Source organism: Pinus tabuliformis, chromosome 4_1 (assembly GCF_031772625.1).
Source record: "Pinus tabuliformis cultivar Carrire ecotype Pingquan chromosome 4_1, CPIR1, whole genome shotgun sequence".
Classification (NCBI taxonomy): domain Eukaryota; kingdom Viridiplantae; phylum Streptophyta; class Pinopsida; order Pinales; family Pinaceae; genus Pinus; species Pinus tabuliformis.
Window position 1 is genome coordinate 181,581,034 of NC_142303.1, and position 27,854 is coordinate 181,608,887.

Below are 27,854 nucleotides of genomic sequence, written 5' to 3' on the forward strand. Positions count from 1 at the left end.
CTAATTGTCAGGCTAGACTCACAGCTCATAATACTACAACTCAATGGTATATATTCTGTTCGCAATCCAGCTATTTATCGCATGTTCCTAAGGGTTAAGATCTTGGAAAGGCGATTTGATTCAATTCAATATCAACATATTTCAAGAAATTTAAACACATTAACAGACTCATTAGCAAACTATGTGTTAGATAGACATTTGCAACATTTATAAAAAAGGACACATCATCAAAGATTGTACATATAGATCACGTAAATCAACCAGAATAAAATCCGAAAATAAAAATATATAAGCTGTTTATATAAGTTCATGCATAATGTTCTGTAACCAAGACAAAATTGGTCATGTGACCTAAAAAACTCAAAAGGATGCTAGGGGGCACCCTAGCCTAGTGGTGCTCATGATAGTACGTCACGGCTTGTGCAATCATGCGCAAGAGACGAGTCCATCGTCTAGGCACACCAATGGTATGACGCTGCATCTGTAAAGGTAACTCGTCGATCTGTACATCCGGAAGGCCACGAGTAAGGCTCTCAACCTGCTCCTGCACAGCTATAAGGGTCTCGGTGTCGTCAAGATCGCGGATAACAACTCTCCTAGCAGGCTCCCCTGCTGGGGCAGAGGCCGACGAACTGCTGGAAGAACAGGACCAATATCTGCATGCACCCAAGAGTACAATTAAAAGTCTTGATAGAATAAAGCACAGCAACGTTATGAATTAGAACAATAAACAGTAATGTGGTCAGAGAGTTTACCAATGGCACCCCACTGCTCGCCATCCGGTAGAACCAAATCCGGATCACCTCGGAAATCCATACCCACATATGGATACTCAGAAAACGCCATCTCCTGGCGCTCGAACCATCTAAAGAAGGCCTCAGTGAAAGTAATCTGAGGTTGACCTGCATGCCTAGACATGTGGTCAACCCACCTCTGCATGCGTGGCTCGATCGGAGAAGGCAAGTCAAGTATGATGTACTGAGGCTGCATCAGTGGGATTTTCTCCAAGGCAAAGGCAGTTCGAGCAGTTTTAGCATAAAGTTCATGCTCGTTAAAAAATAAACGCAAGTTCGAGCAGTTTTACCGCGGAATTTATGCTCGTTAAAAAATAGAAAAGCGTGAGCAAGGGTTCCACCAGAGTTCAAGCTCATTAAAAAATGAACCTATACCGGTAAATAACCATTGTGATCGTAAATTTATTAGCCATAAAAGCCTTGGTCGTGTTTGCACCCGCCACCTCCATTTCATTTGGCCAATCGTTCACCTCCATATGATTGTTTACCTATTTTGAGGAACAGCTGCGAAGAGTGATTTCACTTAGCCATCCTTGTGACACTGCCGTGATTGGAAAATTCCAACCTGTACCTGGAATCTGCTGCTATCCCTGTTTATCACTCGTTCCTCAAAAGACGAGTCTTCTTTGAGCTCTTTTCAATTGACTCGTAAAATATGAAAAGTTTGCCGAGTTTTGGCCTTCCAGCTCGTTAAAAGGACCGGAAGAGCTATCCCTCCTCTAGATTTTAATCTTTTTGGACCTGAGGGATTATTGCACAAAAAGGTCGAGCGCTTGTTTTATTCGGCTCGTTAAAGTTATCGAAAACTCATCCCTTCTGTATTGTTTTATACTTTTTCGGACTTAAGGGATTAGATGACGAAAAAGGAATTCTGGAGTTAACTTTCTGTACCTTTTCAGACTCTCTAAAAATGAAAAGGACCGAGTTGTCTTTGTCGCTAGACTCGTTAAAATGATTAAATAGCGACAAACTTGTCTTTAGATGAGAACGAGTTTCCCTATCGCTAGGCTCGTTAAAACATAGCGATGGGCTTGCCCGAAGGGCAGGTTATAGAACAAGCATATGTTATCCTCCTCAAGCTTGACAAAAATAAAGAGGTACTGGTCAGAAATGACTGGGGAAAAATTGGGAGAACCTCAAAGCTTTAATGGTAGCAAGTCGCTCTTGAACATGACACTTTGTCCTCCGTACCACATCGGGTTGGGTTGTTTCATTCACCGGTCTCATCACCATGGTCTTCGCCAAACCATCCGTATTTGGGGTAATGCTACCAATCCATCACATCAGTGTCGTTATATGTTCAAGAGATGTGTTCAGAAAGAGTCAACCGTGTCCCATCCACTGCCATACATTATCCTTCATCCACCCATGATCGCCACCCTGAATCATATCTCACAGATTGTTTTCACCTCCACTAAAATCATTAGCTCTGTTCTACGTCACTGATGTGGGATTCATTAAGGCCCTCCTTTGACGGATCGCTTCTTGTCGACTTCATCTCATTATCCAAGAAGTTGATCTAGGAACACCCCCCCAGTACTTTGAAGCTTGCATGCCTCAATGGCAAGTTTCTCACTTCCGGCGACAGGTATACATCAATGACCTTCGACCAGAAGATTTTGCGTGGTGTTCGATGCCAAGTCCTTTATTCACACCACGTGAATTGTACTGCAGTACCTTGAGGGTCATTTTCATTATTGGTGACTCCTCTCGCGCTTGTTAACGGTTTACATTATTGACCGGTAATCAAGCGATGTCTTTCCATGTTCGACTTCAGCGCAATTCTCACATGGATCGACTTGTACTTAGAGTGAAGATCGAACGAGATTGAAGACCCCGGATCTAGTTTCATCTATCCGGGTTGCGATATATATTCAGGAAATATAAAGACATTTGATATGTACATCGTTGCAGCAGATGATCATCCTACTCAAAGGATGATAATTTCAGTAGAGAATTATCAGTCTATCATCAGACGGTCGTCTGTTATATGTACCAAAATGAATTTATAAAGCTGAGCATGGGAATGCCCGCCTCAGCTAGATCATGAAAGCAGAATGAAAAATAATGTATTGTATTGTATTTTATTGCAAGGCACCTCTCAGCGATTGAATGAACTTCGGATCCTCCTGATAAAGCATTTCACCCGATAAACGACCTCATACTTTAGGGGGCAACTGTTATAGACATTTTTGTGCCTAACAACATGGAGCATGAAATGTCAATAATCTGAGGGATCCAAAGTCCCTAAGCATGTTGTTCTTACCCTTAGAGGAACAAGGTCTGCAAACCACAGCACTGAAAATCAGTTCTCCACCTGAAAACACTCAGAAACAGGCTATTTCTGGATCATGTCAGCTGCTCCACTGAGCATCTGCGCTGAATGTCAACTGCTCCTCTCTGTACCTGCGCTGAAGGTCAAAATTAATGAAGGCTACCTGCGCTGGGCGAGATTGGCCAAGTGGCACAGTCATTCTGCAAGGTGTCAACTGCCCAGGAAGCTTCCAAACTGACACTTGGGTCAAGGAATTCGCCTAGTGATGAGTAAGAGGGTCTTGATCTCCAAGTGGAAGCAAGAATCTCCAAGTGGACTCAAGAACTGAAGATTAACTAAAGTGGGAGAGGACACTAGTCAGCTTTATGCCAGTCTCAAGATGACTCATCCTTTCTCCAAAACCCTATATATAGATCTCTCTCATGAGGTCTAGGGAGGTTGGAATTTTGTGCAAGTAAGGAAGTGTTGTTGGTTTGAGTATAGAGCTATTGGGTGTTTTGCTTGAAGGAGGTGAAGAGGAGATTTCTTTCAGCTGGGAGGTGTTGCTGGATTGGGCCTATTATGGTTGTAACTCTCTCAGAACTTTACTTCTCTTATCAATAAAGTATTTGAGGTCCTTCTATATGCATGTGTCTTGATGATGAATTGATGCTTGTATATTTGGTTTATTCTAATCCTCAAATCGATTATGGATGCATGCTTCTTGTAGTTTCCTTTTCTTGTGCTTTTGCAGGATCTGTGTGCAGCTGGGCCGGTGAAAGAGCAAGGAGCTAGGAGCAAGCAGCAAGGAGTGAAGACTGGATCGACTATTAGCGCAAGATAATGGTTAGTAGATCATCCTTTTCTTCCCTCTCTCATCTCATAAAGAAGAAACTTTGAATAGCTTTGCATTCAGTTGTTGCTGAAGTATTATCTCCTTCAGAGTGGGATAGGGGCATTCTGCATTAGATACTTTTCCCAACAACAGCTAGTAGGGGTCTGGTTATGGTATTGTTTAGATTATTGTTTGTCTGGTTATGTTATTGTTTGAAAAAATGCCTAGGCTCTGGACCTAAAAAAGTGGCTTAAATCCCTAGGTCGCTCGCATTGAAATGACAGTTTTGGTCTCTGGTCGCTAGCAGGCAAGCCTGTGAGACCGACTTTAGGTTGCTGGTCGCTCCCTTTCCCATAGAATGAGGGTGATAATAGCCTAAGAGTTCCAGAACAATAGTGGGACCTAGGAACAGGCTATCTGAGTGACTGACTTGTCTGCTGAGGGTTTTGTTGATGATGTTGGATGATTGTTTATGATGTTTCCGTCGATTCAATTCCTTTAGGTCACATAGGAAGTCGAATCTGATCATAGTAGTCTCTCGTCTCATGTTTACCCTAGTTGGCATGGTTACTTGGATGGATGTGGGAGGAGGGTGTTATAGAGTGGTATAAGAGCATGGTTCAACTCTTAGAATGGATGAGAAGTGTGCGTTGGACATGCATGCATGTTAGTTGCATGTGTGTCTCTTACACTTGCATTCCATGTGCTTGTTGCATTTTCTTACTGATTGCTTATGGTTGAAGTAAGGATGTCATGGAGAATTTTATATAGATTTCGTGAAATGTATTTGTCATGAGTATGTGGCTGGTTGCATATGGATTATATGGTGCTTACATGTTGATTTTATGCCACCCACTTACATCCTTGTATGTTAGATTACAATCTTGAATATTTTGATTACATGTATAAGTTTTGTAGGTTGATTACAAGAATTGATCACTTATTTTTTACTACATGTGTTTATGCATATGTGTAGTTGATTAGGAATTTCTTATGCATGTTGTTGGATTCATGTGGCAATGTATACTATAGATTAATTGTTGTTGTCATGCATGAGGTCATAGCATGCATTGTTGATATGGCCTTGTATCGATGACTGGACCCTAGCTAGAGAGATGTTTATGTGTTGATACATGTATTTGCATATGTATATATGTTTTTTATATTATGTTATACATGTATCACGCTGATTCGGTGATCTTGTAGACAAGGTATCATCCTCGAATTATGCTAAGGTACATTGATTTATTGTGATTTGGTTTATCTAACATATTATGCATTGTGTGAAGAAATATAAAATGGCTAGCAAGATGGTTGACTACAAAGACTCTCCCTATTAATCTGAAGAGCAGCATGATGTTGGGAACTCTTCCGATTTGGCAGTTACATTGATAATTTTGAAGGAAGAGATAAGGAGTTGTAAGGACTGGATCATATAGGCACAAGAGAAGAAAGCAGAGGTTAATGTTATACTTCTTGAAAGTTTGTCAGAATTTCGGTGACAAGGGCCATTTCGGATCAGCCATGGACATGAGGATAGAACTAATGGGGCATATGACAGTAATTCCCCTGGTAGAGACAGGTCATATAGATCTGATATAGTGAGAGATGGAAGGTTGTTGGATACTCTGGATCGGATAGGCGATGAGTACATGTACTATTCTAGTTCTGGTTCTGATAGACATCATGATCATCATCGCTATCATCCTTATAGGAGGAATGATAGTGGATACTTGCTCGATGAGTTTAAGAAAGAGAAGGCACCTATTTTTGATGGAGATATGAAGAAGACAGAAGATGCAAAGGCTTGGATACTTGGGATGAACAAATTATTTGAGTTGCATGATTACATAGATAACATGAAGGCTAGAGTAGCTATCTTCAGCTTAAAAGGTAAAGTAGACATTTGGTGGGAAGATGTGAAGCGGGTCAGAGACATCAGGAGATATGATTTGAGTTGGTGGGAGTTTAAGAGGATTTTCAAGAAGAGGTACTTGTCATAAAGGTACTACGATAGTAAGGCTAAGGAATTCTATGAGCTAAAGATGGGATCAATGACAGACGAAGAGTACACGACCAAGTTTCTGGAGCTATTGAGGTATGCACCGTATCTTACAGATGAGAAGGATAAATTTAAGAGATTTATCAGTGGTTTTTCATTAGCATTTAGATATCATATTGAGTATGATGAGCCTCAGTCACTTGAGGAAGTTATTAGGAAACTGAAGCATTGCTATGAACAATCAAAGCATAAGAATGAATCTCAACATGGATGGAAAGGAAAGGACAAAGGTAAAGGTAAATGGTATCCTAAGAGTACAAGGCCTTCACATGCATATGAGAAAGAGAATATGGCACCACAAAAGAGATTTAATGCAGCTAGACAAGGACATGGGTCACATCGGCAGCAACATCATTGAGGTGAGGGCATTGTTCGGTTGGAGTATTTAACATGTGATAAGGAGTACCTTAAGAGAGATTGCCCAAAAAATAAGGGTGATAGACCTCAGATATACAGTGCCCATGAGGCATAGACTATTGGGGATGTTGGTCCAACTATTCCATGTATCTATGTAGCAGTGGACAACAGGAAAGAAGAATACCAAGCATCTATCATTGAGATGGACAATTAGTTTTTTGATCAATTTATTTCTATTTTGATTGATATTGGATCTAATTATAACTATTTTAGTCCTGACTTGGTGGATAAGTGTGGTTTGAGTAAGGAATTGCATGCAGAGTCTTGGTTAGTAGAGTTGGCTACAGGTACAAAGAAACGAGTTCATCATTGGGTAAGATCTTGTGCATTTGACTTAAATGGTATGCCAACTACAACACATTTGAATGTATTACCGTTCAGTTCATACAATATTTTTTTTGGCATGGACTGGTTGTATCTTCATAGGACCAAGGTAGACTATTATGAAAAATCCATTGAGTGTGTTGATGAAAATGGGGAACCAAGAGTCTTGCGAGGTAAGAAGAAACCCACATCAGTTATGATGGTGACATTTATGCAAGCAAAGCGTAGCCATAGGAAGGGGTGAAATCTATTTGCAGTACACATTTCTAGTGATAAGGGTAAGGAGGTTGAAGATGCAGATGTGTTGAACAAGTACCCAGTTTTGCAGTAGTTTAATGATATATTTCCTGAGGACATTACTGAGTTGCCACCTCACAGGGAGTTAGAATTTTCTATTGAGTTAGTGACAGGGGAAGCTCTAGCATCGAAAACACCTTATAGGATGAGCACACCTGAGTTAGTTGAGTTAAATCTATAGTTAAAGGAAATGTTAGACAAGGGATACATTAGGCCAAGTGTATCACCCTGGGGCGCACTGGTCTTATTTTTGAAGAAGAAAGATCGAACTCTTAGATTATGCATTGACTATAGGCAGTTGAACAAAGTGATTATCAAGAAGAGATAACCTTTTCCGAGGATTGATGACTTGTTTGATCAATTGAAGGGAGCATCAGTGTTCGTGAAGATTGACTTGAGATCCAGATACCATCAAGTAGACATCAAAGAGGAGGACATTTACAAGATAGCTTTCTGAACCAGGTATAGGCATTATGAGTTTGTTGTTGTTTCATTTGGCTTAACTAATGCTCCAACTACATTCATGTGCTTGATGAATAGTGTGTTGCATATGTAGAAATTCCCACCTGTAGATCACCTGATAATGCAATATACTAAAGCAAAATACTTGATCTACTTCTACAATCAATTTAGCGGAAGCTTAATCAATTTGAACAACATCAATAAGAACGCATATAACTAATATGGAGAAATAAAACACACATAACACAGAAGATATAACCAGGGGAAAGCACCAGCATAAAATCCCATCTCTATATTATCATACAAGTAGAAATATAACCAGTATTACAAAAAGAATCAGCTCAAAAGCTATCCCGCACTCTCTGCAATACCTCTGCTGCTCATAGATAGTCAAAGTCCTCTATCTAACCTTTGGTCTGCCCTCCAAGCCTCCTATTTCTCTGCGCAATTCTGATTGGGGTCTAGTGTAGCCACTTGTGTGAATTGGCCTCTTCACACACACACTAACCTCTAATCCAACTATGCAGTCCTGAAGGAGATAAATCCTCATCATGGATGAGCTTCCTTTATAGGAAAAATATTCATCCAACTGATAGTACATTGTCCCTTCTCTGATCTCAATCGGGTCTCTGTCTGAACTGACATGCATGAGTTATTCATGAGAGAATCTTCAGTTATCTGAAGTACAACAGTTATATGCTAGTATGCATTAACTAACTGAACTTACTTAATTTAAACAAATTGTTTAAATCAAATATAATTGGACTTGACTCTGTTAACTGATCCAACTAATTACTACTCAAATTAGAACTCATCCTTATCTCTTTAACTGATGGATAAATTCCTCAACTAATAGAGAAACTATTGCATTTCCTCACATAGACTTCATGTTTGATTTTTCCCAACTAATTAACTCATGGTGAATTAATTAATTAATTTTCAAACAGCTGTTAAGTTCAAATTCAAATTTTACTTCCTATGTTTAGTCCAGGGACTGACTAAAATAGGAATCCATCCTGAACTGCTAAAAATAGAATGTTATTTTTAGCACTTCCATTTTTCACTCCCTATTGCTCAATCCAGCACTGGTACATAAACTACTATTTTTAGTAGTGCTATTTTTAGCACTTCTATTTTTAGCATTTCTTGTTGCCATTTTTTCAACACTCCCTCTCAACAAGAAAGGCTTCATCTCAAACCCAATCCTGTACCTATGGGATGATTTGCATGCAACACTCCTACCAAGCGTGGTTGCTCCAGCAACTCTCGGAACAAAAAAAACTCCCAACTGACCTCTCCGTTGGGCTAGAAACATACTCTGATGTCGAAGCTCTACCTGCTGCTGACAAGTGCTCCCTCTCTGACCTCTGAGCTGCTGCAACACTCCATGTACCTCGCATCGTTGCACACCTCTTTGTGCCATCCTACACTGGTGCAACACTCTTGTGCCTATCGCATTGATACAGCCTGCTAGATCTACATAATCCTGGGACTCCTGCACTGTAGCTCTCTCTGCTGCTCCATTCGCATCTATCTCTACCCAATTAGCCAGTCCTGCTACTCCTCGTCGGGGCTCTTGTAGCAAATTTGAATCAAAGAGGTTGGGTACCTTAAGGGTCCTGCCCCTAGCCTCCATGGGAAAATCACTCCACATCACCCCACCTCCTACCTAGAGGTATGGCTGCATGTGATCCCTCTTCCCACCTATCTCGAAGTTTCTTGGAGGTATCTGTATGAGTAGATGTATCTACTCGATCTCCTCTCATCTTCTCTAGTTGTGGCGGCTCCACAATCTCTTGAAGCTACTTCACCAATCATGGCTCCTCCACAATCGTTTGAGACTTCTTCTGGCACTGCATGTTGAGAGGTAATGTACTCTCTCTCTCAACCACTAAGTCTCTAGCAGTTGCCTTGGTGCTCAAGGCTTTGCATGCATCTTGAACCTCAAGAGCATACAGGTTCTTGACCATTGGACCGATCTGCTTCACGTGTCTAATGAAGATGTGTCTAAGGAAAACCTTTCCCTTACTAAAGACTACATCATAGCCTCTATCTTCGAGCATCGTGATCGACACCAAGTTTCTCTTCAGTCCTGGTACATAATTGACATCGGTCAAGGTAATTCGAGCTCCATGCTCCCTCTGAAAAATAATCGTGCCTACACCTAAGACACTATACTTTTCATCATTACCCATCGCTATGAGTATCTAGAGATCTTTCTCCTCCAAGGTACTGAACAAACTCTTGTTTCCAGTCATGTGGAAAGAAGCTCCACTTTCAAGAAATCAACCACTTCCCACTATGGATGAAACCATGCATGCGAAGAGTGTGAAATCCAACTCAGACTGTGAAGCAAGTGCCTCACCTTCTGATCCTTCCCCAGATCCCTTCTTGGATTTCCTCTGTGGATAATTTGTAGCAAAATGGCCCACCTCATGACAATGAAAGCATCACACTTTCGATTTGTCAAACTTCTTCCCACCATGGGAAGGACTCGAATTGGAAAGAGAATCCTTCTCCTTTCCATTCTTCTCCTTATTCGCTAAGGCACAGTTTTCTTCATCCTCCATGGATGCAGAACCATCTCTAGTGCTTCTTCTTATCTCCTCCTGCATCAAATCGACCAAAGTCGTTCCCAATCTAACAGTTTCTCTCTTCCATTAATCGAGTCCTGGTAGTTATGCCAGCTCTTAGGAAGACCAAGGAGTGCAAGACTCACCATGTCATTATCAGTTGTCGCGATCCCTAAACTTCCAAGCTCATCCCTGCATGAGGTGAGCTTGTTCATATACATAGATATTGTGTCGCCCTTTTCACACTTGATCTTTCGAAATTTGTCCTTCAGTGCCAGCTTCCTCTGATCATTGCTATTCTGATATAGATCTTTCAATGTTTTCCACATTGAAAACGGTGTCTCCTTCCCATGGAGACTCGAGACTATGTGATCTCGAACTCCCTCCAGAAGGATTCTCCTTGCTCTAGCCACACATTTCTTCCATTCAGCCAATTCAGCAGCACCAGTCGGCTTGGGGACTTCTTGATCAATGAAGTCCTTTAGACCATTATCCTCTAGTACTGCTTCCATGTGATCCTTCTAGGCTATATAATTCGAACTGCCATCAAGGGCATATTCGAGTCTCAAACCATTGAATGCCATAGGTGAAATAGAGATGTGATAAGAACTCGATTTCTATATTCAAGAATCACAAACTTCAACTTCTCCCTTCTTGTATATTGTTCTTCCTTGATCACCTGTGCTCTAATACCATGTAGAAATTCCCACCTGTAGATCACCTGATAATGCAATATACTAAAGCAAAATATTTGATCTACTTCTACAATCAATTCAATGGAATCTTAATCAATTTGAGCAACATCAATAAGAACACATATAACTAATATGGAGAAATAAAACACACATAACACAAAATATATAATCAAGGGAAAGCACCAGCCTAAAACCCCATCTCTGTATTATCATACAAGTGGAAATATAACCAGTATTACAAAAAGAATCAGCTCAAAAGCTATCCTGCTCTCTCTTCAATACCTCTGCTGCTCATAGAGTGTCAAAGGCCTCTATCTAACCTTTGGTCTACCCTCCAAGCCTCCTATTTCTTTGCGCAATTCTGATTGGGGTCCAGTGTAGCCACTTGTGCGAATTGGCCTCTTCACACACTCACTAACCTCTAATCCAACTACGTAGTCCTGAAGGAGATAAATCCTCATCATGGATGAGCTTCCTTTATAGGAAAAATGTTCATCCAACTGATAGTACATTGTCCCTTCTCTGATCTCAACCGGGTCTCTGTCTAAATTGACATGCATGAGTTATTCATGAGAGAATCTTCAATTATCTGAATTACAGGCTGAGGCTCCGGCCACGGCTGTAGAAATCTATTCACGACTTTTCTGGACGAAAGCATCTGGCCTGTAAAGGGGGACCTCCTCCTCCATCGAAGAACCCGGGGCAAATGACTGTTCAACGACGGCCGTTGCAGAGGAAGCTTGTGCCTCCTTCATCATGAGATCCCTATAACATTTGGAACACAGATTTCTTGTTGAAGAGCTCCCGAAAAAGCCGCAGTTGTTGCTGTAGAGGGTGTGCCCTTCGATAGGCGAGCAGAAGAGGAAGGCAGGGGGAGGAGCGTGCACAGAAGGGCAGGAGCGTGCGCAGGAGGGCGAGTAGGGGTGAGCAGGCTGGGGGGCGAGAAAAAGTGGCAGGCAGGGGGGAGGTGCGTGCAGGAGGGCGAGCAGGAGGGCGAGCAGGAGGGCGTGCACAAGAGGGTGTGCAGGAGGGCGAGCAGGGGTGAGCAGGCAGGGGGGGCGAGCAGAAGCGGAAGGCAGGGGGAAGGAGCGTGCGCAGGAGGGCGCACAGGGGTGAGCAGGCAGGGGAGGTGAGCAGAAGCGGAAGGCAAGGGGGAGGAGCGTGCGCAGGAGGGGAGGAGCATGCGCATGAGGGTGAGCAGGGGTGAGCAGGCAGGGGGGGCGAGCAGAAGAGGCAGGCAGGGGGGAGGTGCATGCACAGGAGGGCGAGCAGGGGTGAGCAGGAGGGCAGAAGCGGAAGGCAGTAGCGGCAGGGAGCAGGAGGACAGCAGCGGTAGGGCGAGCATGCGGGCTGAAGTCTTCTGGTCTTTAGTTTTCTCTTAGCGGGGGCGAGGTGGCTCCCCTTGCCGCCTCTGCCCCCGGTGACACCTCTGCTCCGACGGGTCTTCCCCTTCTCGGCGGCAGTTTGGTCTTGTTCCTGGCCACGGCATATCCTTTGGAGTGTTGAGGGAATAGTGGTGCCTCTGCCCTGTTTCGTGCCGCTCCTATGGATGTCCCTGTTGGTCTTTTCTGCAGTTGGTCTTTTCTGCAGGCAGATGCGGTTGATTGTGTCAGCGTTCTTCCTCTATTTCTCGTCTGAATCGGGTGGAGAGTTTGAGGGGGCCGGGAAGGAGTGGCTCCTTTTGCTGCTCTCTTCCTCTTTTCGTGCCTCTCCCTCCATTTTGGGCGGTTAGAACTTGTTGCTCTTTCTTCAGATGCTTATCTGCTTGGTTTCTTGGTGCCTCTTCTGCACCTTATAGTTGGATTGCCTTGTTTGGGGGCAATATTGGCCTTTTGGGGCTTTATTTGGGATCTGTTTTAGCATATTTGCTTGTGGCTCGGTCCATGTTTCTGCATATGATTTCATGCATTTGCTTATGTAATCTCCATATATGAATGTTTCTGCATATGCTTCTTGCATTTGCACTATGTAATCTTCTTATATGAATATATTTCGCTTTTTCTTCTGAAAAAAATGCTAGCATGCATTAACTAACTAAACTTACTTAATTTAAACAAACTATTTAAATCAAATATAACTGGACTTGACTCTGTTAACTGAGCCAACTAATTACTACTCAAATTAGAACTCATCCTTATCTCTTTAGTTGATGGATAAATTCCTCAATTAATAGAGAAACTATTGCATGTCCTCACATAGACTTCATGTTTGATTTTTCACAACAATTAACTCATGGTGAATTAATTTATTTATTTTCAAACAACTGTTAAGTTCAAATTCGAATTTTACTTCCTATTTTTAGTCCAGAGATAGACTAAAATAGGAATCCATCCTAAATTGCTAAAAATAGAATGCTATTTTTACCACTTCCATTTTTCATTCCCTAATGCTCAATCCAGCACTGGTACCCAAACTGCTATTTTTAGCACTTCTATTTTTAGCATTTCTTGTTGCCATTTTTTCAACAATCTGACCAAAGTTTGTTATCATGTTCATTAATGATATACTGGTATATTCTAAAAATGAGGAAGAGCATGCTAAGCATTTAGTAGCAGTGTTGAGGTTGTTGAGGGAGCATCAGTTGTATGCTAAGCTCAACAAGTGTAGTTTCTTTAAGACTGAGGTGCACAACTTGGGACATGTTTTCTCCAAGGAAGGAATTGCAGTAGATCGAGAGAAGATAAGGGCCATCATGGAGTGGATAGCTCCTAACAGAGTGGATGAGGTAAGATATTTCATGGGTATGGCAGGATATTACAGGTAGTTCATCAGGAACTTCTCGCAGATTTCTTATCCCATCACATCATTGCAACGGAAAGGTAATAAGTTTGAATGGACAAAGGAGTGCGAGGCTAGCTTTGAGAAACTTAAGAAATTTTTGACACATGCAACAATGCTACACATTGCGGATCCAGACAAAGAGTTTGTGGTATGCACAGATGCTTACAAGAGAGGGCTTGGTGGAGTTCTTATGCAAAATGGACAGGTGGTATGTTATGAGTCACGGAAACTAAATGAGCACGAGAACTACCCAACACATGATCTTGAGCTAGCAGCGATCATACATGCATTGAAGATATGGAGGCACTATCTTCTCGGCAGGAGGTTTGTACTGATGAGTGATCATATTGGGTTGAGGTATTTTTTTGACTAGAAGAATCTAAATTCCAGGCATGCTAGATGGTTGGCCATGATCAACAAGTTTGATTTCGAGATTAGGTATATCAAAGGTAAAGAGAACAGGGTGGTAACGCTCTCAATAGACGGTTACTTGTACATCACTTGGCAACTATCAGCTCCTATGGGACAAACCTATAAGATACGATCTTGCAGGCATGTCAGCAAGATGTTAGGTATATGGAGATTGTGCATAGGTTGCAGTAGGGTACATGTGCATATACAGGTGCAGGTGCACAGGGTATGGATTATTGTCTTACAGAGGATAGATTGGTCAGGTTCTGAGACATGACATATGTACTAGATAACAGTGAGCTCAAGAAGGTGAACTTGAGGGATTTTCATGTGAAACCTTATTCAGGTCACCCAGGTTATCAGAAGACACTGACAGAGGTGAAGATATTTTACTACTGGTCGAATTTGAAGAGGGATGTACTAGAGTTTGTGCTGAGGTGTTTTGACTTTCGGTGAGTGAAAGAAGGGTGTAAACATCCAAGTGGACTACTACAAATAATTGAGATTACGGAATGGAAATGGGAGGTTATTTCCATGGATTTCATCACAGAGTTTCCTAAGACAGTGAAGCAGCATGATTCCATTATGGTAATTGTGGATATATTAACAAAGGTTGCACACTTCATTCCTCTGAAGTCTATATTCTTAGATAGCGATGTAGCATAGGTATTCATCTGAGATGTGGTTAGATTGCACAATGTTCTGAAGAATATCATGTCAGACAGGGATGCGAAGTTCACTTCCAAGTTTTGGAAGGAGCTATTTGCAGGTTTAGGCATAGAGTTTTCCTTCAGCACAACTTATTATCCACAGATAGTTGGACAGACAGAAAGGGTCAACAAGATATTGGAGGACATGTTGCAGATGTATGTGATGCATCAACAATGTAAGTGGGAAGAGTATCTCCCTTTGGTATAGTTGACATACAACAATGGTTATCAAGAGTCATTGAGGATGAGTCCTTTTGAGGCATTGTATGGGAAGATTTGTAACACTGCTATTAGTTGGAGTGATCCGGTTAGAAGGGTATTGATTGGACCAGATATGTTGGCAGACATGGAACAAGAAATGCAATTTATAAAGAAGAATCTAAAGGCAACACAAGATAGGCAGAAGTGTTATGCAGATAGGAAAAGTTTGTTTAAGGAGTTCCAGGTCGAGGAACGGGTGTACTTGCACATCAAACCAAAGAAGAGCTCCTTATGGATTGGATGATGTGCTAAGTTGGAACCATGATTTTGTGGACCATTCAATATCACTGAGAGGATTGGGCCAATAGCCTATCAACTTGCACTACCTCCTACAGTGAAAGTCCATGATTTTTTCCATGTATTTTTGCATAAGAAGTATGTTAATGATTTTGATCATGTGATTGACTGGTTTGTATTGCAGGTGTAACTAGATGGATAATTCCAGCAAGAGCCTCAGTGAATATTACAGAAAAAGGTGCTCATGCTCCAGAATCGAGCAATCGAGCAAGTTAAAGTGTAATGGAGGCATATTGGGCTCGATGACACTACATGGGAGATGGTGGATTAGATGCGGGCTATGTATCCTTCCTTGTTTGATGGTTGAGGAAAAGAAACTTCAATATGGTGGTTTTGTATATGCTTTATGGTGTTTGATATATGAGTTATGGTGGTTGGTATATATTTTATGGCGGTTTTATATGTGCTTTTATGGTAGTTTGGTATCTGCTTTATGGTGGTTGATATATGCTTTATGATGGTTTGGTATATGTTACATGATGTTTTGATATATGCTTAGATATGTTGTTTAGTATATGTTTTGGTATATGCTTTGGTATATGTTTTGGTATATGTTTTGGTAATGTTGCTATATGTACACATTTGTATGGATGTAAATACCGCCATGAGCTATGTTATAAAGCTCCACTATGTGGTATGGGTGTTATGTCATTGTGATTATGTTCTCATGTTATTATGTTATCATGTGGTTATGTTATCACAATGTTATGATGTCATGTGGATTGGAACTAAGCAGTATGATCATTATAAATACCGTAATAAGTTGTGTTATAAAGCTCCACTATGCTATATGTTTTCATGTTGTCATAATGTTTTGTCTTGAGCAGGTCTTTCATTGTAAATACTACAATGGGATGTGTTATAAAGATTCATGAATAATATGTATTCTTTCAGCAAATTGTTGAGGTATATGTGTGATTGAACATCGAGGATGGTGTCCCCCAAGGGGGAGGGTTCTATAACAACCCTGGTGAAAATTTCATGTAATAAAAGTTAAAAACAATAACCACAATTGATGGGACACTTACTACAAGCTGAACGTTGGGTAGGACATCCTAAGGGGTGTTCATTTGGTTGTTTATGGCTAACGAAATTGGAAAAGGCAATGGCTAAGGCTTAGGAAAGGAAAAGTGGCATTTTTGGCATATTTATTTATGAAAATAATGGAAATTAGGAGAAAAAGGAGGTGAAAGGTCACAGGTTGCGTGTGAGGAGGAAAATGAAGGAAAATATTGGAAAATGAAGAAAATAGAGGCCGCATTCATAAAAAGGCTTATGAGAATCAGTGGGTAACCTTTTGTCAATTGAGTTTTCTTGGAGAATTTTGGCATTGGAGTAAGAAAGGAAAAGAAGGAAAGAGGAAGAAAAGATCAAGTAGGGAAAGGCGGGATCAAGCATCTACAACATGTTTCATTGCAAGTAACGACTTGCATGCATATTTTCCTTGCTAGATCTAGCATGCATGATATTGCATGTGGTTATTTTCTATCATGGCATGGGTTTTGCTAGGTGTGACAGTGTTTTCAGCCTAGCCTTTCCATTTCTGGATAGCCATGGTGTGATGGGGTTCTGATGTTTTGGTTGAGCTGGATTGCCAGACGGATTCGAAGTTGAGTGAGGTGGATCTCCGAAACAATGGAACAAATGGCCTAGTAACCCCCGATTCGGACTGTGGGTTGTGGTAAAAGTCATATTTTGTGTTGCCTCGGATGGCATGGGAATCCTTGCTAGTGAATGACGGGATATAGGGTAAAGCCTAGAGGTGGTTTTCTCTCCATTGGGCCTAGTAATCTCAGGTTGGGATATATGGTAAATCCTGGAGAGTGGGTCTCAGTTTAGGGCCTAGTGATCCGGGTTGGATTGCGGTAAAGCTTGAGAGACTAGAAGACAGAAAAATTCCTCACAGTGTAGGTGGAGAAATCTGGTGGCATCCATGCTTGCTTGGCCTAGTGATCGAGAAAAGATCATGATAATCCTTTTATGATGTGTTGATTGTGTTGGCCTAGTGATCTGGGATGGATTACGGTAAAACCTGATTTCAGTTGATTAGGGTGAGGTGGTTTAGCCTCGGTATGCCCTGGTTGGTTCTTTTGGTTTGAGTCCCCCATTCATGCTTGGAATATGGCACGGAGGTGAATGGCTGAAGAGAGATTTGGCTCAACCATTCTATGGTTAGGTGGAATGTGCTAGTCTCATCTCTCGTTGGTTTATTTCATTCATTAATGAGAAATTCATTCCCTTGATTTCTATGTGCAAATGTATTGATGTATACGTGGATTTTGACGACTAATATGTTTATGGTAATTATGTTCCTATTATGTTGCTTATATGTATATTTTATGATAACAACTATGTATAGATCTCAACATGTTTTTACTTGTAAATGAATGGATAGTGCATCTATGACCTAATAGATGATAATGAAACAAATGACATGAGGGAACACTGGTTCATAGTGATTCTTAGATAAGTTTGAGATCCCTACACTTAATTATGTTGTTTACACATGTAGGATACATGTTGATGATATGTTTGACGAAATGACTGGCATGGATAGTAGGGGTCTGGTCTCTTGTTTATCTTATTTCTTTTGTATCATTGTTTCCATGTATTTTTAATGATTTCAAGCTGTGACTCCATTCTGGGCAGTGGCCTGGGCTTTGGGCCTAAAAAACTGCCTTAAATCCCGGGATTGCTGGCACAGAACTAGCAAATTTTGGTCACTGGTCACATGCAGGAAAGCCTATGAGAGCGCCTTTAGGTTGTTGGTCTTTCCCTTACCCATAGCCTGAGTGTGACTATGGCTAAGGGATTCAAAATAACAGTGGGACCCAGGGACTGGTTGTCTGAGTGGCTGACTTGTCTCTTGAGGGTTTTGTTGATGATTTTGGTTGACTATTGTTGATGTTTTTGTTGATTCCACATCCTTAAGGTCACATAGGAGGTCTAATCTAATCATAGTAGCCTCTCGTCTCATGTTTACCCTGGTTGGCATGGTTACTTGGGTGGATGTGGGAGGAGGGTGTTACACATTCTTTAACTGAACTATTGGCAATAGGTGTTCTTGTATTTACTTCGTGTATAAGAATATAAAAAATCAGCAAGGATACTATAGTTAGAAAAAAAGGGAAAAAATAATAAGAAGAAGAAGCAGTCATTAACAAGATAGAGGAAAGAGATTTGAAGTTATATCGTAAACACGTGCAAACCCTTAAGAAGCCTCCATGGTAAATGCATAAGGGTATTAGGAGTTATTCCTGAATTCTAGTTGTGTGATTCGAAAGACCTATGTCAACCCTCGAAAGTTCATTGCCAACAAATTATGAGACCATAATGTAAAGATAATGAAGAGAAATATTTGTGCGCACTAACCAAATTAAACTCAAAAACACTAATACCGAGAAATATACCTCATTATCCTCGTGGGGATAACCATGAAAACTTCTTTGTGACAAAGTGGGATGGGTTATCGACAAAAGAATGGCCCATTGACCTTTAGAATCCAAGAAATTATAGTAGGAGTTGCAAGTGAATGGAGTGATGCCTATTTTTCACTCAATGCAAATGTGGTAGCGATGACAAGGCTTTGGTAGGGTAGTTACCCTAACCTCCCACCATGCAATATCCGTCATCCAAATTGAGAAGATTTCAATGATTTTGAGAGCTCCAACAAGGCCAACTCCACATAGGAAAGAGAAATAAACATTAAGGAAATCCAATCGCCGACAGTTGGATTGAATGGTCTAGAACAAAGGGGAGATCGATGAAGAAAGGGTGAACATAAATTGATAACTCATACATAAAAATTTTCACAAGTTAACCTTGTATAATACCACATGAAGAGTGTTAGTAGGCTAGTGCATATATAAATATATGTTTATCACTAAACCATTACAACAACAAGATATAGGAATAAGGCATATAATAGTTATAAAGTATGTGATTTATCATCACATATACTCAAGGTGTTGACGAGGATGTTATAGTGTATGTTTTCATTACCAAGGATGACCACAAGGTTACATGTTACAAATAGATTAAGGGAAAAACAACACCTCTCTCTCTGTTTATATATATGCTAAGGACCAGGAAAGACCCTATTTATTTGTATATTAAGTTAAAAGAAAATAATGCAAGGAATGTATATAAATGAGATATAGAAGAGGCTTTTGCACAATTGTTAAATTTGGAATCAATAAGATTAGTTAGAAGCTTGTAGATTAGAAATTTTGAAGAACGAGAAAAAAATACATGATATTGATATGATTGCTTCATTATAAAAATAAAAGAATTTTTTTTTTATCGAACATTCTTAGTTTATGGAAATAAATTCTTTGTGACTAACCAAATATGTGAAAGTATTGTGTAGATACTTAAAAGACTTTAGACTTGATTGTTTCTTACCTTAGGTGTCTTAGGTCCTACTAGGAAGATTCATTTTTATTTTTTTTTTAATTCATCCTTCACTAAAGTAAGGAAAGCTATTTCCTAGGGAGTAGTGCACAAAAACACTAAATTTTGTAATCATGCTCATGCCCTTAATATTTATTTTAATTTAATTTAATTTTAGATATTAATATCCACTAAAGGTTGAGGTTTACTCATGAAATTGCAAAGAATAAAATATGTAAAATAAAAGGGAGAAATTAAAATGACATCAAAGAGGAAAAATAATTAAAAAAAAAGAATAATAAAATAATTGGAAAGCATCACCACAATGAGATGGGATGAAATGAAGAAGCTTGAGAAGAAGGTTCCCTTTCCCAGACATGATGCTTTGAAAAAACACTTGAGGTCATGGTAGCCATGAAGTGCACAAAACCTTGCAAGCTTATCCTCTGAACATAGTAGTCAGCCACAAGACCTCTTTCTAATAGTGTGAGAAAGATAATAGTAATGGGTAATCAATACTATGCATATTAAATACTATGCATGTCCGTTTGGGAAATTCGCTTATGGTAAGTTGTTGATGAAGGTCAAACTTACTTCAAAGTAAGAAGATGAAGCAACTATGGTCTTCATAAGCCTAAGTGTTTAAAGAAAACTAAGTAAAACTTATAAAAAACTTATAAAATTTAAAAGGATCGTTTGGCACTACGATACCATTGAAATATAGCATAGTGGTCTTTAGTCTCGAACTCTAAGGACCATATCTTGCAAATATGATGTTGTCAAAGAATATAGTGATTTGTTTCAATGTAAAATAGGTGGGATAGTTATGGAGTTAATGAGTTTATATATATAATATTTTAAGTTGTAAAATAGGTTAATAACTAGATTTAATTAAAATTATTTTAAAATTTATAAAATATATAATAAAAGATAAAATATATATATTATTTTTTTTAACTTATTTAAAATTTTCATTTCTATTTTATTAAAATATAAAAATAAAATTCTTAATTTAATTTAATTTAATGTGATATTGGTTTAACAAACATTTTTAAGGTTAAAATATATTTTTAATTTAGAATCTCTATGTCCTAAACATGTTGACTCATTCAAAATAAAGTACCCCTAAATGCTAAGTGATTAAATTCCCCATCATATTGGAATGTTTTTTTTGGCTATAACAAAACGAAAAATAAAGTTATTAATTATATTTATAATTATAATTATAATTAATAATTAAAATAGCCTAGATTTATCTTTAATCCCTTTTGGTCCTTAGTAAATCTAGAATTAAAATAAATCTAAAGTAGTATTGATCCACTTACACCACATTAAAATTAACAACCATTATTAAGTTAACTACACTTTTTGTCTATCAAAGCCACAAATTCCTCATTAAATTTTCTTTTTACTAGAATCTCGCGATTTTTTTTCAAAAAATCTGATTATAAGAGTGTTTGAATCAATGATAGAAATGAATTCAACACCATAAATTTTTGGACACCCAAAACTTTGAAGCTTAAACCACTGTAACCTAGATTTCCTAAAATTTCTACAAAATTCTGACAAAAAACATGCCAAAATTTCTACTATTTTCCGAACAAATTTGTATCCTCTTTCGACTAATCTCAGAAAGATAAGGTGAAACGAGAAAAGTGATACAAATATCTTCTCGGAACCAAAGTAGAATCACAGGTCAAAAAGGGATAAAGTTAACGTACCTCCCACGTCAGTCAAAATCGAAGGCTAGGCCAGCTGTGATTTCCTCCCATTGCCGTGTGGGGCATGCTTCGAAATGCATGCATTGTGCCGTGTGGGGCATGCTTCGAAATGCATGCATTGTTAGGGGAAATATTAAGGTCTATGTAATAAGTCAAGTCAATAGGCGTTATGGGAAATATTAGGCTGTGTGAGTATTACATAAGTTAATGAGAAATATTAAGGAGTGTGTAATAAGTCGAGTCAAGTCAATCAATAACTTACAACGAGTAGAATTGGAAAGGAGTGGTCCCCACCGCCCTGCGGTACATGGAACGGTAATGGAACATGCGTCAAATTGGAAAGGAGTGGTCCCCACCGCCCTCCGGTACATGGAACGGTAATGGAACATGCGTCAAATCGCATTCATCGTTATATAACTAATCATAAATATTAAGTTTTATCTTCACACATCTAATGTTATTTCTACTATATTTGTAAAATAAAACATAAATAAATGTAATATTCTTTTTACTCCACTTGCAAAATAAAACATAAAAAGTAATAAGATAATGATTGAATTAATTTATAATCCATCATTTTCAAACTAATTTCTCGGGATACGATTAATTAAAGGTTCATGAAAAAGCGTCTTTGAAAGGACCTGATTAGTTGGAAATTGACCATTCTAACAAAACATTTTGAAAATACTTTGCACCTTGTGAGGTGCAAATTGACAACTAAATGCAGTGCATCCCTACTGTGTGTACCTCGTACCTCATGGGTTAAAACTTTGCAATTAAATGGAATAAATCCATATTTTGTGGATACAAATGTCTCGTCTAATTTCTTGGCACCCCCTCGGCTTGGAACTTGAAGTTTGAGGACAGCTGGTTTAAATTTATTACAATTAGTTTTTAATATTTATATAATTTATCAATATGCTAATAAATGATGGTTTTATTTAAATAATTAATATAAATGATTGTTTCATTTCAATATTTTTTTTTTATCGTTAAAAACTATGCTACTTCTATTATTTACAGTATCAGCAGAAAACAATTACAGCCAGGATAACAAGTCGTCAGAGGCCAGGGGTGGCGCTCTGGAAGGATGGTATTCTCATCGAGACTGAATACCCACGCAGGGGTGACACCATTAAGACCAGCAACCCAAGCAAGGGCCCCCTCATTGTAACTGAAAACCCACGCAGGGGCGACACCATTAAAACCATTCACCCAAACATGGGCTCTGTGACTGAGACTGGAAGCCCACGCAGGGGCTGTAGAGCTTTGAAGACCAGAAAAAACAAAATTAACTAACCCACGCAGGGGCAGGAGAGAGAGTAAGAAATTTTCCAGCAAAATCCCTCGCAGGGGCACGGTCATGCACAAAACTGCATAATTGTGAGGCCAAACATAAACATTCACGGCATACATTGAGAATTTGCAAAAAGAGAGACAGTCGACAAAAAAACCTGAACGTTGTCTGAGGGCAGGGTTGAGCCGGCGATTATTCGTCCGAGTCCTCCGGATAAATCCAGTATTCGCCTTCTGGGGGAGGTCCCCAATCATACTTGGCCTTGCCTGAAGCGGGCGCTGGTTGAGATGAAGGTGGAGCGACCCCTGGCTCAGGTTGTGCTTCTGCTTTTTGCTCGGCTGCTCTGGAGCTTTCAGCAATGTGAATTTGGGTGCTGGGTTGCTCCTCAATCTCTTCTTTCGCTTCCTCCAGGAATAGGACTGAGACGTGAGCTTGAATGTTGGAATTGCCCTGGGCACCGCTGAAGGAGAATACCGCTGTACCAAACGCGGGTAGCGGAGCAGCACTTGAATCCGGCGTCCTGGCGTCCATGTATTGCTGCGACTGGATGGGATTTGCTTCAGCCACCCGGTGGCATAGACAGCGGCAGCAGCTTGATGGTGGATTGGCAACCGGGGGGCGTGAGGAACCGCCTCGACCCGTGCCTCGACGACTAATGAGCCTCTGTCTCGGCGGCATGGCTTCCTTGAAGCTCGATGCGGGAGTGAAACCAACTTCGCCCCCCTGTGATGCTTTATCTCCACCTTCAGATGCCAGAGGGAATTCTCGCGTTTGCGCCCTGAAACCTGAAGCCCAGAAGCCCAAATCCCCAATTCGAACCTTGTTCGATGCAAGACATTCCATATGCCTGCCATACTTAAACTGTGCTGGCCTGCCTCGAAACTGGAAAGCCATAACTCCTCTCTGCAGCGGTTAATGGCGCCTAACCTCGGCAATGAATTGCCGTCCTCTCCCCCCTTAGCTCTCACGCTTGCCATCCAGGGCGGCGGAGGGTAGTTAATGGCTCGATCAGACATGAGGCCGCCCATGCTGAGCAGGTGGAGCGCTGTCCTTATGCTGCGTGGCACCCGCATCCGGGAGGGCTTTGTCATTTTGGACCAGTTTGTCCAATTCCTGGGCTTGAGCATTGTCTGTGATGATGGTTGGGGCTCCTGTAAGGAGAATATGATCATTATCTGCCCCTATGTTGGCGAGAAGGTCGGCAACCTTGTTGCCTTCCCTTTTTGTATGGGAAAAAGAGATTGCCCTGTTGTTGTGAAGTGCATGTTCAATTGCTTCTAGACGGGCTGCCAGTCTCCAACTGTTTGAGATTTTTTTTGCTTGAGAACCATTTTGCAATCTCTTAGCCATGTTTATTAGAATCTGGGAGTCTCCTTCCACGATCAAGGGCTGCAGATTGAGGTTTTCGGCTAGGAGGAGACCTTGCCACAATCCTTCAATTTCCGCTGAGTTATTGGTATCCCAGCCCAAGGATCCCAAAAATATCTTCAAGGGTGCACCTTCATGATTCCTGAGGATGCCTCCGAAGCCTGCTTTTCCTGGGTTACCTTTGGAGGCTCCATCAAAGTTGAGCTTGAACGAACCTCTGGGCGGGGCGCTCCAGGTGTCTTTGATTGAGCCTCTGCTGGTGGAGATGTTGTTCCTGAGTTGGGATTGAGGAATGTTCAGTTGCCAATTACTTAGTATACCTTTTTCATTATCAAGAGAGGGAAGATCTTCCATTGTCCAGGGGTGGAGGATCAGCGTCTCATTCAAGTTCCCACATAGCTTGGTCCAGACCTCTTCGATCCTTGAGCTCTGATTTTTGAATATTCGCTTGTTCCTTTCTTTCCAAATGCTCCAGGATATGAGACCAGGGAGAAGGTTCCACAAGCAGTTAAGGAGTTCACTCTTATAGGGATTCTGCGGCCAGTGCCTTAGGGAGTCAGTGATGTCACTTTTTGTTCTACATCTTTTTTGACACCTGAAGCCGGCTTTTTCCCAAAGCTGGTTAGCTAGAGGGCACGAATCTAAAATATGTTGAAGCGTTTCCTCATTTTGGCAGCAATTGGGGCAGAGCGAAGGTCCATGGAAATTCCTTCTTCTTAATTTATCCCAAGTAAGGATTCTTTTGTGACTGACTAACCATAGGAAGTAGGAGATTTTGGGCCAGGAGCCAAAACCCCATATTTTGCTCCATATAGGGTCAGAGTGGATATTGTTATTACAGATGATCTTGTAGGCTTCTGAAGTGGTGAAGTCGCCTTTTGGTCAGTATCCCCATCTCAAGATGTCGGCACCTTCGTCATATCGGATTCTTCTTCTATCCAGCTCCTTCTCCAGAGCCCCTGTGTCCTGCAAGTCTGTGGTGATGGCCCAGTGATTTCCTTGTTTCCAATTCCTGAATCCGTGTTCCATATCTTGTCCCCAATAGTAATGGATCTTTTCTTGTTGCTGCTCCTGTCTGATATGATCCAAAGGTAGTTGGAGGGTGTGGATGAGCTTTGGCATCTGATTCCATGCATCTGTCCAAAATCTTGTTGTTTGGCCATTCCTAACCTCCCAAAAGCTGTGTTGCTGAATTAGATGGTAGTGCTGTTTGGCCGCGTTCCATATGAGCGAGCCTTTTTCCAAGGGGATAAACCGGATGAGCTCTTCCTGGGGTCTGTTGTTGGCATATTTAGCTGTCCAGATTCTTGCCCAAGGCTTTTCCGGATTAGTGATCCAATGCCACCAAATTTTTGCACTCATGATGGCGTTACTATGCTCCGGGTCCCTCAGCCCAATCCCTCCTTTTTCTTTTGGCTGACATACTGTTGGCCATTTGACCAAAGCCCATTTCCGATTGGTTGCTGTCCCTCCCCAGAGAAAGCTGCGTTGAAGCTGCCGAATTCTCTTTAGGGCCCATTTGGGAGCTGCAAGGATTGAGAATAGGTACAACGGCATTGCCTGAAGGACAGATTTAATGAGCACAACCCTGCTGGCAAGGTTAAGAGATCTATGAGTCCAGAGGTTGAGACGAGATTCCATTTTCTCTATGAGAGTGCGCCAGGCAGAGTGCTTTAGAGCTGAGGCCGTGAGAGGGGCGCCTAGATATTTTGAGGGAAGGGATGCGGTAGGGAATCCGAGGATGCGAGTGATGGCAGATTTGACAGGGGGCGGCGTATGAAAAAAGAAGATTTGCGATTTGGCACTGTTTACATCCGTGCCTGAGGCTTCAGCAAAGTCATTGAGCAAGGATTTGAGGCGAGTGGCTTCCTGGGCTGAGGGGTAGCCAAAAAGCATGGTATCATCAACAAATTGCTGATGGGAAGTGGCTGGGGAGTTATGAACAGAAAGACCCTTGAGCTGGTGAGATTGAAGAGCTTGTTTGATGTGACGTCCAAGCCCTTCTGCCATGAGAACGAATAGGAAAGGAGACAGAGGGTCCCCTTGCCTAATCCCTCTTGATGGCTTGAAGGGCTGAGAAGGGATGCCATTGACCAGGATGGAGAACTGCGTGGAATTTATCAGACTCATGACCCAACGGATCCACATTGAACTGAAACCAAAAGCTTTTAACATTTGCTGCATGAAGTTCCAGCTGAGCTTATCGAAAGCTTTAGAAAGATCTAGTTTAAGAAGCATACCTGCCTGCTTTGACTGTTTGAGGGAGTGGATGATCTCATGCGTGAGGAGAATGCCGTCCAAGATCTGTCTGCCCTCCACATAGCCTGATTGTTCCTGAGATATGAGCAATGGTAGCAGAGGCTTCAGCCTATTGGCCACAACTTTAGAGACAATCTTGTATATAACATTACAAAGTGCAATCGGCCTATATTTGTCAGGCGTGATGGCTTCCTTCTCTTTTGGGATCAGGGCTATAAATGTTGTGTTGAGAGAAGGCAGCATCCAGTGGAGGGCTCTCGATTCTTCCACCATTTGCCATACTTCTTGCTTGATCATCTCCCAAAAGGTATGAAAGAATGTGGGGGTGAATCCGTCTGGCCCTGGTGCCTTTCCTTCTTTGAGCTGGAACACCGCTTCATCCACCTCCTGAGGCGTTATTGGGCGGAGGAGAAGCTCATTGTGTTCTTCCTTGATGATTCTAGGTATATTGTTGGTAATTTTCTCTATTGCTATCCTTCTGTCTCCTTCGGGCTCTTGAATGATCTGACTGAAGTGATTGCGTAATTCTTGCTCTATCTCCTCGTGCTTTTCTATTTTCTCGCCTCCTTGCTTCTGGATAAACGGGATGTTATTGTGCATCCTTCTTTGAATGGTGGTTCTGTGGAAGAATTTAGTGTTGCGCTCTCCTTCCTTCAACCATCTTATACGGGACTTTTGCTTCCAGTATAATTCCTCCTGCTTCTGCCTGTCCTGAAGCTGACTGTGGATGCGTCGTTCCTGCTCCAGGGTCTCTTCAGTGTGTCCCTCTGTGATTATCTTCTGATGGAGGTCCGTCAATTCCCGATTGAGATCTTGCTGAGCTTTGAAGATATCTCCAAAAGTTTCTCTGTTCCATCGCTTTAAGTGGCCTTTAAGGTGCCGGAGCTTCTGTTGGAATTGGTACATCTTGGACCCGTCTGGAGGGATGAAGGAAGTCCATATGGATTTTACGAAATCTTTGAACTCAGGGTGCGTGAGCCAGAATCCTTCGAAGCGGAAGGGTCTTCGCGTTTGATCACCAGGTCGTTGCCATTGAAGAGCAATCGGCCAGTGGTCCGAGCCAGTGTGCTGAAGTATTGCTGCTGTAAAGTCTCCTCCCAGGTGAATCGCGTTATCTGAGATAAGGATGCGATCTAGTTTGGAAGCGATTTGGTGTTTTCCAGCTCTGCGGTTGCTCCAGGTGAACGTACCATTGCAGAAAGGCACATCTATGAGGGAAGCGTTTTGGATGAAATTCTTGAAGTGGGTGGTCTCTTGTTCCAGCCTGTTTCTCCCCCCTTTCTTTTCTTCTAGCCTCGTGATCATGTTAAAGTCTCCCCCGATTATCCAGAGTGGGTGCCTTCTATTGTTGTTCAGTACCTCTATGGTGTCTAGAAGTGCTATTTTGCTCCCTGTGTCCTGTGGGAAGTACACATTGGAGAGATTGCCATGTACATTCGTGCCCAAAATGTGGAATGCTGCCTGTATTAGATGGTGGGAGGCGTGGAAATCTGAGAGGTCTATTGCTTGAGTATTCCATGCAATAGCTAGCCCTCCTGATGCTCCGGATGCATCTACTGCAACTGAGCGGCACCCTGGCCAAGCCTTTGTGAGGATGCTGCCTAAAGTAGTACTGTTACATTTAGTTTCCTGAAGGAAGCATAT

The 27,854-nt window shown here is 41.3% G+C and overlaps 1 protein-coding gene across 1 annotated transcript in view; it reads left to right on the forward strand.

Moving 5' to 3' along the window:
* LOC149174807 (putative rhamnogalacturonate lyase B) overlaps positions 1-11,846 on the forward strand; it is a 143,367-nt gene extending 131,521 nt beyond the window's left edge. The window contains exons 2-3 of the mRNA XM_089420967.1: positions 11,314-11,378; positions 11,513-11,846. Of these exons, the coding sequence (XP_089277093.1) occupies positions 11,314-11,378; positions 11,513-11,846 (399 nt within the window). The remainder of the gene's footprint in view (positions 1-11,313; positions 11,379-11,512) is intronic.
* The last annotated feature ends 16,008 nt before the right edge of the window (positions 11,847-27,854 follow it).